The sequence below is a fragment of the Siphateles boraxobius genome, unplaced genomic scaffold (genome assembly GCF_051911475.1).
Source record: "Siphateles boraxobius isolate OS27281-9 unplaced genomic scaffold, OSU_SipBor_1 1, whole genome shotgun sequence".
NCBI lineage: Eukaryota > Metazoa > Chordata > Actinopteri > Cypriniformes > Leuciscidae > Siphateles > Siphateles boraxobius.
In genome coordinates, this window is record NW_027508699.1 from 26797501 (window position 1) to 26812071 (window position 14571).

General features: G+C 35.7%; 1 protein-coding gene across 2 annotated transcripts in view; it reads left to right on the plus strand.

The window, feature by feature from the left end:
• astn1 (astrotactin 1) overlaps nucleotides 1–14295 on the plus strand; it is a 305138-nt gene extending 290843 nt beyond the window's left edge. For both annotated transcript variants that reach the window (XM_077231865.1, XM_077231856.1), the window contains exons 20-23: nucleotides 3183–3315; nucleotides 7562–7662; nucleotides 7759–7942; nucleotides 13458–14295. In XM_077231865.1, the coding sequence (XP_077087980.1) occupies nucleotides 3183–3315; nucleotides 7562–7662; nucleotides 7759–7942; nucleotides 13458–13695 (656 nt within the window). In that variant the 3' untranslated portion in view covers nucleotides 13696–14295. The remainder of the gene's footprint in view (nucleotides 1–3182; nucleotides 3316–7561; nucleotides 7663–7758; nucleotides 7943–13457) is intronic.
• Nucleotides 14296–14571: the final 276 nt, after the last annotated feature.

Here is a 14571-nt window from a genome sequence, read left to right on the forward strand (position 1 = left end):
AAACAATGTAATAATTTAATGCAGAAACAATGAGCTCATTGAAGTAATTAATAATTGTTTGTTAACAAATGATTATGACATTTAGAAAAATTTAGCATTGGTGCATGCTAATTCAGAGTTTGCGTCATCTGAAGTCTTCGCAGGAGTTGGCGTTGTCTCTTCATAGGTGTTGGGCATCTGAAGTCTTTGTAATAGACTGGATCCAAACTGGAGCTGAAATGCTCTCTAGTTACCTCAGGATGGGCATCCCAAGATAAAACAGAGAAAAAAATAGAAAATAATTAGTGTAGCTGCTGTTCATAAATAATGCATTTGATCTGATATAACTGCATAAGGTTAAGAGATACATTATATGAATGCTAGGCTAAAGAGATGCGTCTTTAATCTAGATTTAAACTGGGAGAGAGATTCTGAGCCCCGCACATCATCAGGAAGGCAATTCCAGAGTTTAGGAGCCAAATGTGAAAACATTCTTCCTCCTTTAGTGGACTTAGGTACTACCAGAAGCCCAGGGTTTTGTGACCTTAAAGAGCGTGATGGATTGAAAGGCGATAGATTGTCTAAATGTTTTTGTTTTCTTTAGTTTTTGATTTGCTTTGGCCTTATGTGTATTGTTTCTTCAGCATTGTGGGAGATTCTTTTCCAAAATGTCTTGCAAATTCTCTTGAAAAGGCTGGGATCCTTATACCTGGCTGGGCCTTGATGTTTTAACGAAATAATGAGAATCAGAGAGGGTTTTTGGTCAAAACCCATGAAAGTTTAAGAAAGGGCAGCCAGACATAGTAGTGTGGTCATTTCAACCCAAGTCTTTCCCGTGGAAAAATGAGACTGAGGTAAGAGGATGGAACATGATGAAAGAGCATAAATTTAGCCGTATTTGCCAGACACCTGTATTTGTAACGATTGTCAGACAAAGCTTTAGTTTGATAAAGAAGTGAAGATATCTTGATATTTCTTTCTTTATTTTTATTTTTATTTTATTTTCATTTTTTATTTAACTTATTATTATTTTCATATCACCATTTGTCAAAGAGATTTAAAGTGTCAGGGAACACATTTGTTGAAGTGCCTTATGGAAACACTGTGTACACTTGTGTTTTTTTATGTGGACATTTTATTGGAAGCCTTTTTCCTGCTGACCTGTTACTGTAGGGAACTGGACTAAGTTTGCATGCCAACGCATGATGATGACACTTATATTGGAGGGAATGAGCATGAGCAAATAATATGTTTTATGCTTAAGAAACAAGAAAAGGGTAGGCCTTCTGCTCTATAATTATACTGATAATATAGTGCAGTCACCATAATGTTTATCTTTGGATGCATCAGATTTACCTTCCTTTCCAGAGAAATGTTCCTTATAATCTTTCATAGAAAAGTCAAATCACAAATTTTAAGTCCTAAATTTTCCACGTGTATCTTGTTTTCTGAGAACTACACCAACAGGTATGCCAGGGTGCTGTTCAGTCTTTACCAAGGTCATATTGAGTCAGTAAATAAAATCATATGTTTAAAATCATAGGCATATTTCAAATGTTTAAAACGTTTTATTTTTGGATATATATATATATATATATATATATATATATATATATATATATGAGATATTAAATATAATATTAAATATATTAAATATATATTTAATATGTTTAATAATAAAAAATATATTATATATATCAGATATTTAATTGTGTGCCATTTATGAATTGAGGAAAACATGATGTTTTAAGAAGATGGAGAACATGGAGAACATTTCAACAGGAATACAAAATGGGAAAAAATGATGTAGGAAGAGCCTTTTTTATGTTACAGAAAATAATAATAATTATATATATATAATAAAATAATTATTATTATTTTCTGTAACATGGTTAAAAAAAGGCTCTTCCTACATCACTTTTTCCCATTTTGTATTCCTGTTGAAATGTTCTCCATAAATAATCTTAAAACATCGTGTCTTCGTCAATTCATGAATGGCACACAACTAAATATCTCATAAAAACACACAAAATGTTCCACACACATTAACATTTTATTGCCTTTTTACATTTCAACTTTTTTCGACATAAAACAGAGATGTTAGAGCTTGCTGTCGGTGGAACTGTATGACTGGATAAATATGACCCGAAGTGCTGTAGTCTCAATGTCACTTTTCATTAATGTCAGAGCATGTGTTCATTAACTGTCTTCTCCACAAGCACTGTAAATACTTACTGGTGACAGCAAGCACATAATCACACACACACCCTCCACGTTTATGCTGGCATCATGTTCTCAGAAGCCTGGTATTTTCAAAGAGGAGGCCTCCAGGAAGAAGGCAGGGTGACCACCGCTTTTAAAAGGTTCCCCATCCACGGACGGGAGGTTTCTCTTTGCTATTAAAGGCGCACAAGGCCCCCGTGCTTATGTTCTGTGACGCATGCAGGCCAGCTGGGCAAACAGTCTTCCTGTCCACTTTGTAATAAGAAAGGCAAAGCACAGGTGACTTCTGTATGGGCTCTTTATTTGAGTATGTAGATGCCTGACACTCGCAGCTCGATCTGGGTCACGTGTCTCGTGTGAAATCAAACCACTAACATCTCCTCGAAATGTCCAAACCACAGGGTCTCCGTCTCTGGAAGGTTCTAGCGTGTTCCAGCGAGCAGGGGAATTGGGGAAATACTTGTTTTCATAACTCTGGGTCAGAGTCAGGCAGGGCTTTTCAGGATAAGGGAAATCCTCATGCAAAACATTATCCAGTGTTCATGGTGCGGAGGCTTTCCTGAGAAGATGGGCTGTTTTGCTGATGTTTGTTTTCCCTGCACATGCATGCTTGTCTATTAATGACATATCATTAATCATACTTCATTAGAAACACTTGAAACTAAAAAAACAAACAGAATGTTTTAAATGGTTTGGTGATCATATCATGGGAGATCAAAATGGGTTTTTAGGTCCTGTAAATTGCACGTGTGTGTGTGTGTGTGTGTGTGTGTGTGTGTGTGTGTGTGTGTGTGTGTGTGTGTGTGTGTGTGTGTGTGTGTGTGTGTGTGTGTGTGTGTGTGTGTGTGTGTGTGTGTGTGTGTCTGTGCGTGCGTGCGTGCGTGCGTGCGTGCGTGCGTGCGTGCGTGCGTGCGTGCGTGCGTGCGTGTGTGCGTGCGTGTGTGTGTGCGCGCGCTAAACAAAGTTTTCTTTCTTCGCAGAGACTATGTTGAGTTTTGTGGATGACATCATGTCCGGGGCCAAATCTCCATGTGTGATGCTCGGGGACATCCCTGATCCCCTCTCATCTATCTCGCTAATCATACGCTGCCTGGAGCCAGACACCACATACATGTGAGTTTCTGCTGCTATATAATGACCCATGACTTTATTTGAGTCTTTTTATTAAAATATCAACATTTCCATGCACCCCTTAATTACAGATGTAATTACATGCAGGCATTTAAAAAATGTATAATATAAAAGCATGTATGTACACAATAAGTGCGTTTTATCAAATGATTAATTCAAAAATTATTACATAGTAGTTAAAGACACATAATATAAAGTGGGACAATCATAATAATATAAATCAAAGAGGTCATCTCCAGGCCTTATGTTCACTATGTTTCTTAACCTAAGTGTTATGCCAGGTTTCTTCAGCTTGGAACACCTGTTTCCCTTGCTTTTGCAAGAGGCATCGTCATCGTCATTGAGCGCTCAGTGAGAAACAAAACATAGAGGCCCCACTTTTGGCTGGATGATTTACTTGGACTTTGAACTGACGTTGAGTTGCATGTCTTCAGTCAGATGAGGGGTTTTAATATCTGCGTGAGTCTAAGCAATTATATCCAACTAAGGCTGTGAAAATCCGATAATGATTTGTGTAAAATATGTCTGGAGTACTTCCTACCTATGTCAATTGTCCAATATCAGTAGTTGATTTAGCATGTGCTTTTCACTAAATAGCTTGGCAGTCACTGTAGCAGGTAAGGAGTCTTTTTGGAAAGTATAATTGGCCCAATCATCGCTTTTGTTTAAAAGCTGGTGACATCAATCCAACGTCTTCTCTTGGAAGTGGTAATTGCGTGGTGGGCCCCTGTCTGTTTAGACTCCCATGGATAGTTATTTGATGTATTACATCTTTTTCTCAGGAACGTTCAATTTTGTGCCACGGGGAAGAACATGGTTTGCTCGCCCAGTGGGCCTATTCAATTTGGGCGAGTTTTACATGCTTCAGATACAGCATGGGGAAACATTTCATACTTTGGAATGGTTTTAAAGTGCGTCAAAGGGTGCACTTTGCGGTAATAGCAGAAACAGCAATAGAAAGATTGATGTCTTAAACAGTGCTGCAAAAACATGAAAAGGTTTAAGTAAACACTTGACATTAGCCATATATTGTGAGTGTAGATAAAAAACAGGAACCACAATATATGAATAATGATAAAATTGCAATATAAATCTGTTGTTCTCATCAGAGGGTCGTAATATGGTTAAAAATAATATGGTTAATAATAATAACAATAATAAATGTATTAATTAAATTATATATAAAGTCAAGATATACATTTATAAGGACATTAAATTACATTTTCAGAATTCTGAAAATAAGTTTTTAATAAAAGGAGAAAGAAATTACGTAATTCATCCATATGTACTAAATATATTTATATATATATATATATATATATATATATATATATATATATATATATATATATATATGTATACAAACACTGTTACTGTATGGAAAATAACAAAATAACACGGTAAAAAGATTTGCGTTGTGCAGAGCAGCATTTGTTGTCTATAACTATTGACAAATATTTTGCAATTATTTTGAGGTTAGCATTTGATATTGCTATATATTCCTACCCTAAAATAACCCCTGAATTCTGCAAACATCTGTCTTTGTAGTTTAACACATAGCAGCATTACTTGCGATGGTCTTTGTTAGTGCAACTTTCATGTGGGTATTCCAACATGTAGGTGCTTGAATTTAAACGCCCTGCTACCTTTCCTCCTGATTTCCTGTGTTACATGTCCTGCACATACAGTATGTTGGCAGTTAGCACACACACACACACACACACACACACACACACATGTGCACAGTGGACATGCTGGAGAGATTACAGAGGGTGACTTGAGTCCTTCTTAGTATACTTTTTTTCCAAATGTTTTTGATATTTGACCATTGTTTAAAGAAGCACTGATTGTCTTGATATTATCTATGGACATCTTCAGTGTTATTGTCTGGTTCACCTCAGAGTTTTAAGTTTAAAAAAAACACAGTAGGGGACAAAAGTCTGAGACTGCTAGTGAAAATGCTTCATTTAAATTTTTCACTTTTAATCATTTCTTTAGTTAAAAATTATATCAGCAAAATTATCAGTGAATTTCTTATTTGGGTGTATTTTTCCACCAAAAACGAATTGCAAGATGCACAGTGATAATGACAACATAACGGAAAGGTGTGATGATTAGATGAGTGTCCATGACAAATGATGACTGGCGGACAATTATAGGAACAAAGGAAACACAGGAAACAGGTAACTGATGAATGCAAACTAAAAGTCCATGAAAACGAACCTAAACACACAGATTGTGACAGATATATGTTCATTGTTCATGCTTAATATTTGCATCTTAAAAATTATTCACGTGCGACTGATACGCTGCAACTCGGGTGGTTTAATGTCAATGTTTTGGCTGTTAGTCAACAATGCCTTCTGTTGGTAGGGAATTGTAAGATGGCCGCTCTTCGAACACTTCCGGTGGCTTCACCGCTTGCTGGCAATTTAGAACGCAATGAGCAATTCAGTCATTGATATACATCAGTGGTCTTAGACTTTATTTTCACTACTATCACCAAAACTGGTGTGTGAAATTTAAATATAGTTATTAATATTAATAATCAAGGTTTTAATAGAGTTTTTTTTTCTACTTCTGCTTCATATTGTATTCTCATTGATGTGAAAAGACTATAGAGCGCTGATGTTCATAAGTTAGATCCCTTTCATTAACAAATCACACACATAACAGTGGATCACATTTCCTTAGCTTTCGTGCACTCTCTTCCTGGCACTTTGAGGATCTCACTGCTGTGATACTGCAGGTGGTAGTTGTTAATGATGTCTTCCACTAGATGGGGATGTAGTTCTACATAATCTTTACAAACTGCCTCTCATAGCCTGTGGCACATATCATCAGTGATAGTCATTGCAGCAATCTTCTCGGAGTGAGTGGGTACACCACCACAGCTGGTTGCTATTGTTCAAGTTGAGTTGTCTGTACTTAAGGGATTCTCAAATCAAAGCCATGAGCCGAAGGTAAACTGATGCTTATGTAATGGGAGTGGTGCAGTCATGCATTTTGATTTTAATGGAGGTATATGCTGTTATATGATTACATAATTCACACACTGAAACAATTTGTTGACTCTGAACTTCAAAGGACTCCTAAAAAGTTAATGGTTCATCATTTCCGAGATCTATTTGGAAGTGTTATTTCCAACCAAATCTAGGAATGAATCCAAATACACTTATTTATTAATTTAACCTTAACCCTGAGCTTATTTTGATAAATGTTATTGTTTGAGACATGCATCTTAAATTATTATTATTACTAGTATTATTATTAGTAGTAGTAGTAGTTGTGATGTCTTTTATTGGGAATCATCACCTTTTGTTTAATGAACATGCTCTGAACATGTTGAGCTGTGGTGCTTATGTTGGAAAATGTGGTTCAAATCTGGCCTGCAACATATATCCCAATCATATTGTAAAAGGTTCAACGATTTAAAAAAATTGGTACCACTTTATTTTTTGGTCCACTTTCATGTCAACTACAATTTCTGCTTAAAGGCACAATATGTAAGATTTTTGTATTAAAATATCCAAAAACTACTAGAACAATTTTATATAATTTGTTGACTTGTGTACTTACATTATCCCAAATGTTCCCAACAATGTTTAAATCCAGAGAAATCAGCTATTTTAACCAGTGTAATGACCGGTGTCCTTGCGTCGCCTGTCAGTGACGTTGTTAACATAACTATCAACACATTTAAACTTATTTTTAGTATGATTGTTTTGACCAAGTAAAACAGTGCTGCATTACCCCACAATTTTAATTGTTCAAATAAAGTGACATGTATAAGTATTAATTCAGTACTTGCGGCTTTTTCAGTAGAATAAAATAAAATAATGTTAAATTAAGTGATCAAATGTAACTAACAAAGTTTAGGGAAGAAGGAGGTGGATGCAACTTTAATCGTAACTTTAATTGTCAAAAAAACATAAAACAAAAGGAGCAGCAGAGGCTGACTGTAGCATATAAGCATAATAAAAACAGTAGTGTAAAACGTCCCAGGCTCTCGACCAGCTCTTCTTCATACTACAGTAACGTTTATAAAACTTTTCAACTTATTCTATTAATTCTTACCCTAAGCTAACAGTCTACTAATACTCTGAGAGTTAGTTGACATGTAGTTGCAAAGTTACTTATAGTTAGTAGAAAGTCTAAAGTTGACTATCAAAATAAAGTGTAACTTGAGAACTGAGTATGTGACAAATGTCTAATTGTGCAATGTCAGGTTTCGGCTGTGGGCGGTGGACAACACGGGTCGGCGTTCCAGTCCGAGTGAGGTGACGATCAAAACTCCCTGTCCTGCCGTGGATGACGTCAAGGCTCAAGGTAGAGAACTGCTTGCATATTGTATAATGAACTTCTAAGGTTAGGACAATATTCAGAAGATCAGAAGTGATTTGATTTGGTTGAATATCCCCTCAGAAATAGCAGACAAGATTTACAACCTGTTCAATGGCTACACCAGCGGGAAGGAACAACAGACTGCCTACAACACGCTTATGGACCTGGGTTCACCAACCCTCCATCGAGTACTTTATCACTACAACCAGCGCTATGAGAGCTTTGGAGAGTTCACTTGGCGCTGTGAAGATGAACTGGGGCCCAGGTTTGTAAAACGATTCTCAAGCTCTGTTACAAAAGTTAGTTAAATGCTTATAGGCAGCTAATTGTTTGGACAGCATTGCAACTATTATGGAACTTTATAAGGAACCAGTTTGGGATGCTCCTTAGAGTGTCCTTAATTGATTCCAAATTGCACTCCACACTGGATACAATTGCAATTGATCTCAATTGCGTTTGATGTTAGCATGTTGCTAAGCTAACAGCGCAATGCTATTAAAGACAAACACAAATATTACATAAAAATGATCAAGTCGTTTTATTTATTTTTCATTTATGTGCTTGAATTTGAATGATTAAATATTTTAATTAATTATATGAATTTTTATAAGCTATTTAGTATAGAATTAAATATATTTATAATCAACATTTCGTTCGCTTTTTAAGCAATCTTGGATTAATATTTTCATTGAGCTCAGTGCAGTGCATCATGGGATGTTACCTTCGAATGGATGTGGGTATGTTAGGGGGACACATTAATTTTTATTGATTACAATTAAACCTATTAGGTCTTGTTTCACAAGCTTTTATGTGTTTTTTATGTTTTTTCATTGCTCCTTAAATTACATAGTAAGAACCCAGATTATTCTATTATGGATTCTAACATCAGACGTGATTAGGGAATTTGTGCTAATTAGGTTTAAATTGCAATCAAACTGATTACAGTACATTTAAAGGGATCACTAAGGCATCACGCTGACCACAGAACAGGGTGGCAATCTTTATACACCCTCCAAAACAAACCAAAGACAAATAAGGTCTGGATTTTAGAATTGCACTGAAACGCTTTCTAAACGTAGCCATGTGTTCGATATAAAACTTGAACGCTTCCTCGCTGATGCACAGTAGAGGCAGGTGAATTTAATTAAGGCCATTTGGACGACCGTACCTGAGGCCTCGGTTCAAATTAAAAGGTTGTATCTAATCGTCTCCATGTTGCAAGGTTTTCCTTTCTTGCTCCCGAGTTACTACTCTAAAACACACTCCATCCCACCCAGTGTGACTGATGAGAGTTAACCGCTGTGAGGACTTCAACAGTGCTGCTTTCAAACCAAGATCATGGATTCATGGTAGTTTAATCGAAACTCATTCCTAGGATATTTTCTCAGTCATGCATGATTTAGCATGTTCCAGTTTGCTCTTGCCTTTACTTCTCTTTTGACAGATTTTCAAAAGTAGCTGTATATCCTGATGAAATTGCTTTTTTTTTCAAAGAAACATTTATATTGCAAAAAAAATGCAATCTGTCTGTCAATGCCATCATGGAATCAATCAATAACAATACCATAACTTTTAATTGTACATACATTTAATGTGCTATTTATTTATATTCTATTTTCATTATGCTTATTTTTATTTATTTATTTCAGCAGTTCATAATGTATTCAATTTCATTATATATATTGATTTTCTTACTACATTTTATTTCAAGTTGTATATTTCAGTTTGTTTTTCATTTTAATGGGCAATTATATATTGTATTATTCTTTTATTTATTTATTACACCATTCTATGATGTATTTAATAATTTCATTATATTTCTTTTTAAATTAGTTTGAAGTGAGTTAGCTAAGTTATTAAATCTCATTTATACAGTGTATTATTTACAAAGTTACTTTATTATTAATCTTTCCATAAGGAGGACCCTATGAGTGCTAAAGGGCAAATGGTCTGTTGACCCCATGTTGAGTCAAGTGATGTCATAATACTGTCACTGGCCATCATTGAGGTTTGAGAACTTTGAGTTTAAATGATTGTAACGAGGTTCAGATGTTATGGGAAGAAGGAGGCGGGAACCGGTGAACAATCAACATTTTAATAATAAAATAAAACAAATACAAGAACAAAGGTATAAGCCAGCAGCCCCTCACGGACGACTGCTGGCCACACAAAACACAACATAAAATCAGGCCTGTTCCTCTCTCGATCTTATCATTCGTCGCTCCTCCTTTTATTCTCCCGCTCCTCCGTGAGAGATGCGAGACCGGTGCGTCTCACAGGTGACGTTCATTATCACTCACACCACCGGCCTCGCACCGTTCTCTCACGTCTCTCGGCCTTGTCCTGCTCGCCAAATTGATACTATATCAATTAGTATTAATTGACCCCCTAAAGCTGTCTCCTACGATGAATGCATCAAGATAACTTAAAAACAACATTCATTCATATGAATTCATCCAGATATTTGCACAATGACGGGAGCGTGTGATCATGCCCCTGTAATCGACCCAGTTCCATGAAATATTGCGTAAGTTTTTAGACTTCAGATAAGCCGTTCAAGTGGAGGTCTGGGGAGATGGGCCATTATCTCCACAGCATCTGCCTTCCAAACAACTTGCATGCGTCATTTCAAATCTCATTACACCAATACGGCATTTTTTAAGGCACATGATAGGAAGGAAGTATAAACAAAGAGAATTCGTTTCTAAGTCTTCGATACAAAAGGGATGCAGTTCACTGGGGTTTCCTCATTTAAATGCAATTTTCTTCAACTAGTCATAATACAAGATAATTGTCACTAAACTGGTCCCACTCAGGTCCTGACTTGGAACAAAATGGATTAAAAAGACGAAGATATTTCCTATGTTTTCTTTCTCTTTGAGATATCATAAAGTTCGTCTTGTGACTCACTCCTAATTGGTGGGCCTATTTGTTGGACTGACTCACGCTATAATTGGTGGAATTCAGTGTGTTCGGTCAAAGTTATTTCTTTGTTTTCATAGGAGATTAATGCTATACAGTTACTATAAGGAGCGTTGTCACTCTCTCATGAGGCTATTTCAAATGGATGTTAAGAAAGGTGGGTTGGTGTCTTACTGTGGGTGTCAGTGGAATGCAGCTGATTGTTTCCTCTCAGACTAGTGCTAGAGATTTCGGAAAAGCGAGAGTGAGAGAGGCACTGGCAGAGGCCAAGAGGTTGAAAACGTACCTTGGAAATTAGAGGCCACTTTCCACTTCCATACATGCTGGAATTTATGGTGACAACCGTTGCTATTTGGAGACCAAAACGGACTTACTTGAAAAATTAAAGGATAACAAACCACAGGGTTTTGTTTTAAGCAAATAAACATCCAAATTCCTACAACCACTGAAATGTGGCAAGATATTAAAAACACAAATACATTCAAAAGAATGATATAAATGACAGCATCTCTACTGTAGATGGGAATATTTTTCATTTAATATGCTAGTGATTTCTGACATCATTAAAATTCCATTATTATACGTTGTGAATTAAGTGGAAGCCAAAGAAAATAATGATTTTACACTTTAGTTCAATAATTTCAAAAACAACCAATCGAAAAACTGTGCGATCATTTTAATCTATTTAAGCCACATTTTAATCGTAAACTTAAAAATGCACACATCTGGTCCACACAGATTTGGTTTTTGGTATTTATACAGTAGAGTGTTGAGCTTCTGGTTTGGCAGGGGTTTGAAGTGAAGCTATGACTTTGGAATGAAGCGCTCTTTCCGTACTCTTGGTATCACATTTCAGCTTTTTGTCTTTTGCGAAGTACACTGGCGCTTCATCGCATTCACACAAACTCAATAAACGTCCTCTCAAGTCACTGTCGCTAGTAGAATTCACAGCTACTTAAACCTTAACTGCCGTTCACCTAATCGGTCCTGTTACCTCAAAAGATTCTTGACGGGAAAAATTTTCATTTTTAAAGGCTTTGCCATTAAAGTACACCACAGGCTTGATTTATGATCAATCTCCTCAGTCCAGAATTTGAAGAGCGTCATTTAAGGGGTGCAGACAGAAGACCTGTGTTTTAGCTGAATATGGCCATCGCCTGCAGTTTATATTTATTATATTGGAGTCTCCCATCAATCTTTCAGTCTCATGCTCCGGAGCAGCTTGTGAGGTGGGCATTCTCAGAATGGATAAACGGAATGGAATGCTCAATGTTTAAACCACTGAAGGAAGAAAAATGTCAAGCCAGTGTCAAGAGCATTGCGTAACAGCAATATTATAAAAACTATGCGGTATGAATATCACAATGGCTGTTAGCAGAAAATACTAACGTGCACATCACTTGCGGGACAAGAAATGTGCTGTGTGCGTCCATACCGAGAACTTTTTGTAATTAGATGGTACAAAAATAAAACAAATATTAGTTTTTATATTTTTTTATATTTTATATTATTAATATAATTAAATTTGAACCTAAATGAAAAGTATGTGAGTAAATTTGTATTTTACTGAGGATTTGTTGTCTAAGCATCCAAAAGATAATGAATTAATTATAATAATATATTTCAAAGAAAAAATACTTCGTAAAACTTTTGTTTCAATTTTTGTGAAATATTATTACACTTATCTAAACTATTTTGTATTTTATTTAAAATGCAATATATTCCTTTGATGGCAAAGCTGATTTTTTAGAAGTCATCACCCCAGTCTTCAGTGTCACATGATCCTTCAGAAATAATTTGAATATGTTGATTTGTTGCTCAAAAAAACTTTTCTTATTATAAACGTTGAAACCAGTTGTGCTGCTTAATAACTTTTCAAAAAAAGTTTCCAGTATTCTTTGATGAATTAAAAGTTAAAATAACAGCATTTATTTCACATACAAATATTTTGTGACATTATATGTCTTTATAGTAGCTTTTGTTAAATTTAAAATTAATCTTTGCTCAATTAAAATGTTACTTTTTCATAATAATAATAATAATAATAATAACAGTAATAATAAATATAGCTGCAAGCAGCGATTAAGGGGCCATGCACAAAAAAAGCCATGAGTCATGCAAGCATGACTGGGAGCAAAGGCCATCTGATTAAAGACATTTTAGATTATTTTAGTCAAAAATGGCTGAAAAATCTTCAAAAATAGAATCACGTGGGTGCATTTGAATCATCTTGAGACAATGAATCGGTGTAAAATAGAAATTTGTTATGTTTATTGGCATAAACTTAATTGCATATTTGGACAGTTGGTGCACTAGAGGGATTGAGTTAGAGACTCCAAAATAGCTTTTGTTAATATACAATTGTCACAGTCCTCGTCTCTGGATAAGACACATGCCTTTGGTGTGAGAGACCCGGGTTCGAATCCACTGTGAGACACCTATGTGTCCCTGAGCAAGACACTTAACACCTAGTTGCTCCAGAGGCCTGCGACCTCTGACATATATAGCAATTGTAAGTCGCTTTGGATAAAAGCGGCAGCTAAATGAATAAATGTAAATGTAAACCTGCTCCAACCCTGACAACAATAGACTGTATATTTGTGCCAAATTTCATCATTTTCCCACAAACTATTATATGGGCTGCCATAGACTTCAAGAGTGGAAAAAGAAGAGTAATAAGAAAACTATCGGATATAATAGGTACAATACCTTTGGTGTTTGGCCCCTAATAATAATAATAATAATAATAATATAGAATAGTTGTTTGAAATGAGTTCCATATGCATATAACCCAGAAAATCTGTATCTATACAACATATATTACTAATTCAATATCATCTTTGTGTTTGCTACTGCAGGAAAGCAGGATTGATCCTGTCACAGCTGGATGAACTCAGCGGTTGGTGCCGGGGTCTCCTCCAGGAACCAAAAATTGGCTTGCGCAGAGCATCCCTTAAATATCTGTCTTGTCGGTATACAGATACCAAAGCATTCGGGCTCAGCTGGGTGAATCTCAGCCAAGATTTACGTAAGGCATGTGAAGATCAGATGCTCTCGGTTATGTACAATGATTATGGAGAACCCAAGGAACTTTAAACAATTTGGACAACTAGAGGACTAGTCAGGGGTTGTACCTAATCACGGCCTCCACTTTAGGGCTTCTCTCTGCTCCATCAGTTTTAACATTAATTGGCCATTTAATGATGAAGGGGAAAGTATTTGGTGGGAACATGAGCAATCCATCCTGATTTTTCAAGAAGCATTCAAGTGATGTGTCTTTGGGCTTGAACATACAAATGTATAGTGTACAGGCAAAGGAAAGTTGCATTAAAGTGTCATTTAGAACTAGTGGTGTATTTTATCAAATAGTGCATACACCAGCTTGTATAGGTAAGACTTTTTCACAAGAACTAAAACTGTATCTTCTTCATGTGATGAAAATGTCTGTCTCTGTAGTGCATATAGATATGGAAAGAGCTATAGGAAATGTAAATGTTAATTAGATATTAAATCTATTAAATATTACTAATGTGCTGAATGTAGTATTCAAACTAAGGTATGCGAGGTCAAGCAACTGTACAGAAGTTTTTTAAAGTATAAGCAGTATTATGAAAATAATCATTTTAAAAGTTGTGTACAATAACATGTCTTGTTTATGTTTTATTTCCTATTCCAAATAAAATTGGCCAAATTAAATCAATGATTATTTAATTTTTCAACTGAAATTTGAACAAAAGTAATTAGAGTTACACAGTTCTTTCAAGTCGAAATTGGAAGTATAGTGGCATATATTTTCTTCTACATCCGAGTAAAATTAATTATCGCTGGAAAAAGGGCGGGGACTTGGTTCTATTGATTGGTTGGAGCCAGATGTAAATGCAAGCTTGCAGTTGATTGATTGTAAGAAAAGGGGTGGGATTTAAGAGGACTAAATGATTGGAGAAGTCTGACATGTCAACAGAGAGTCTGAAG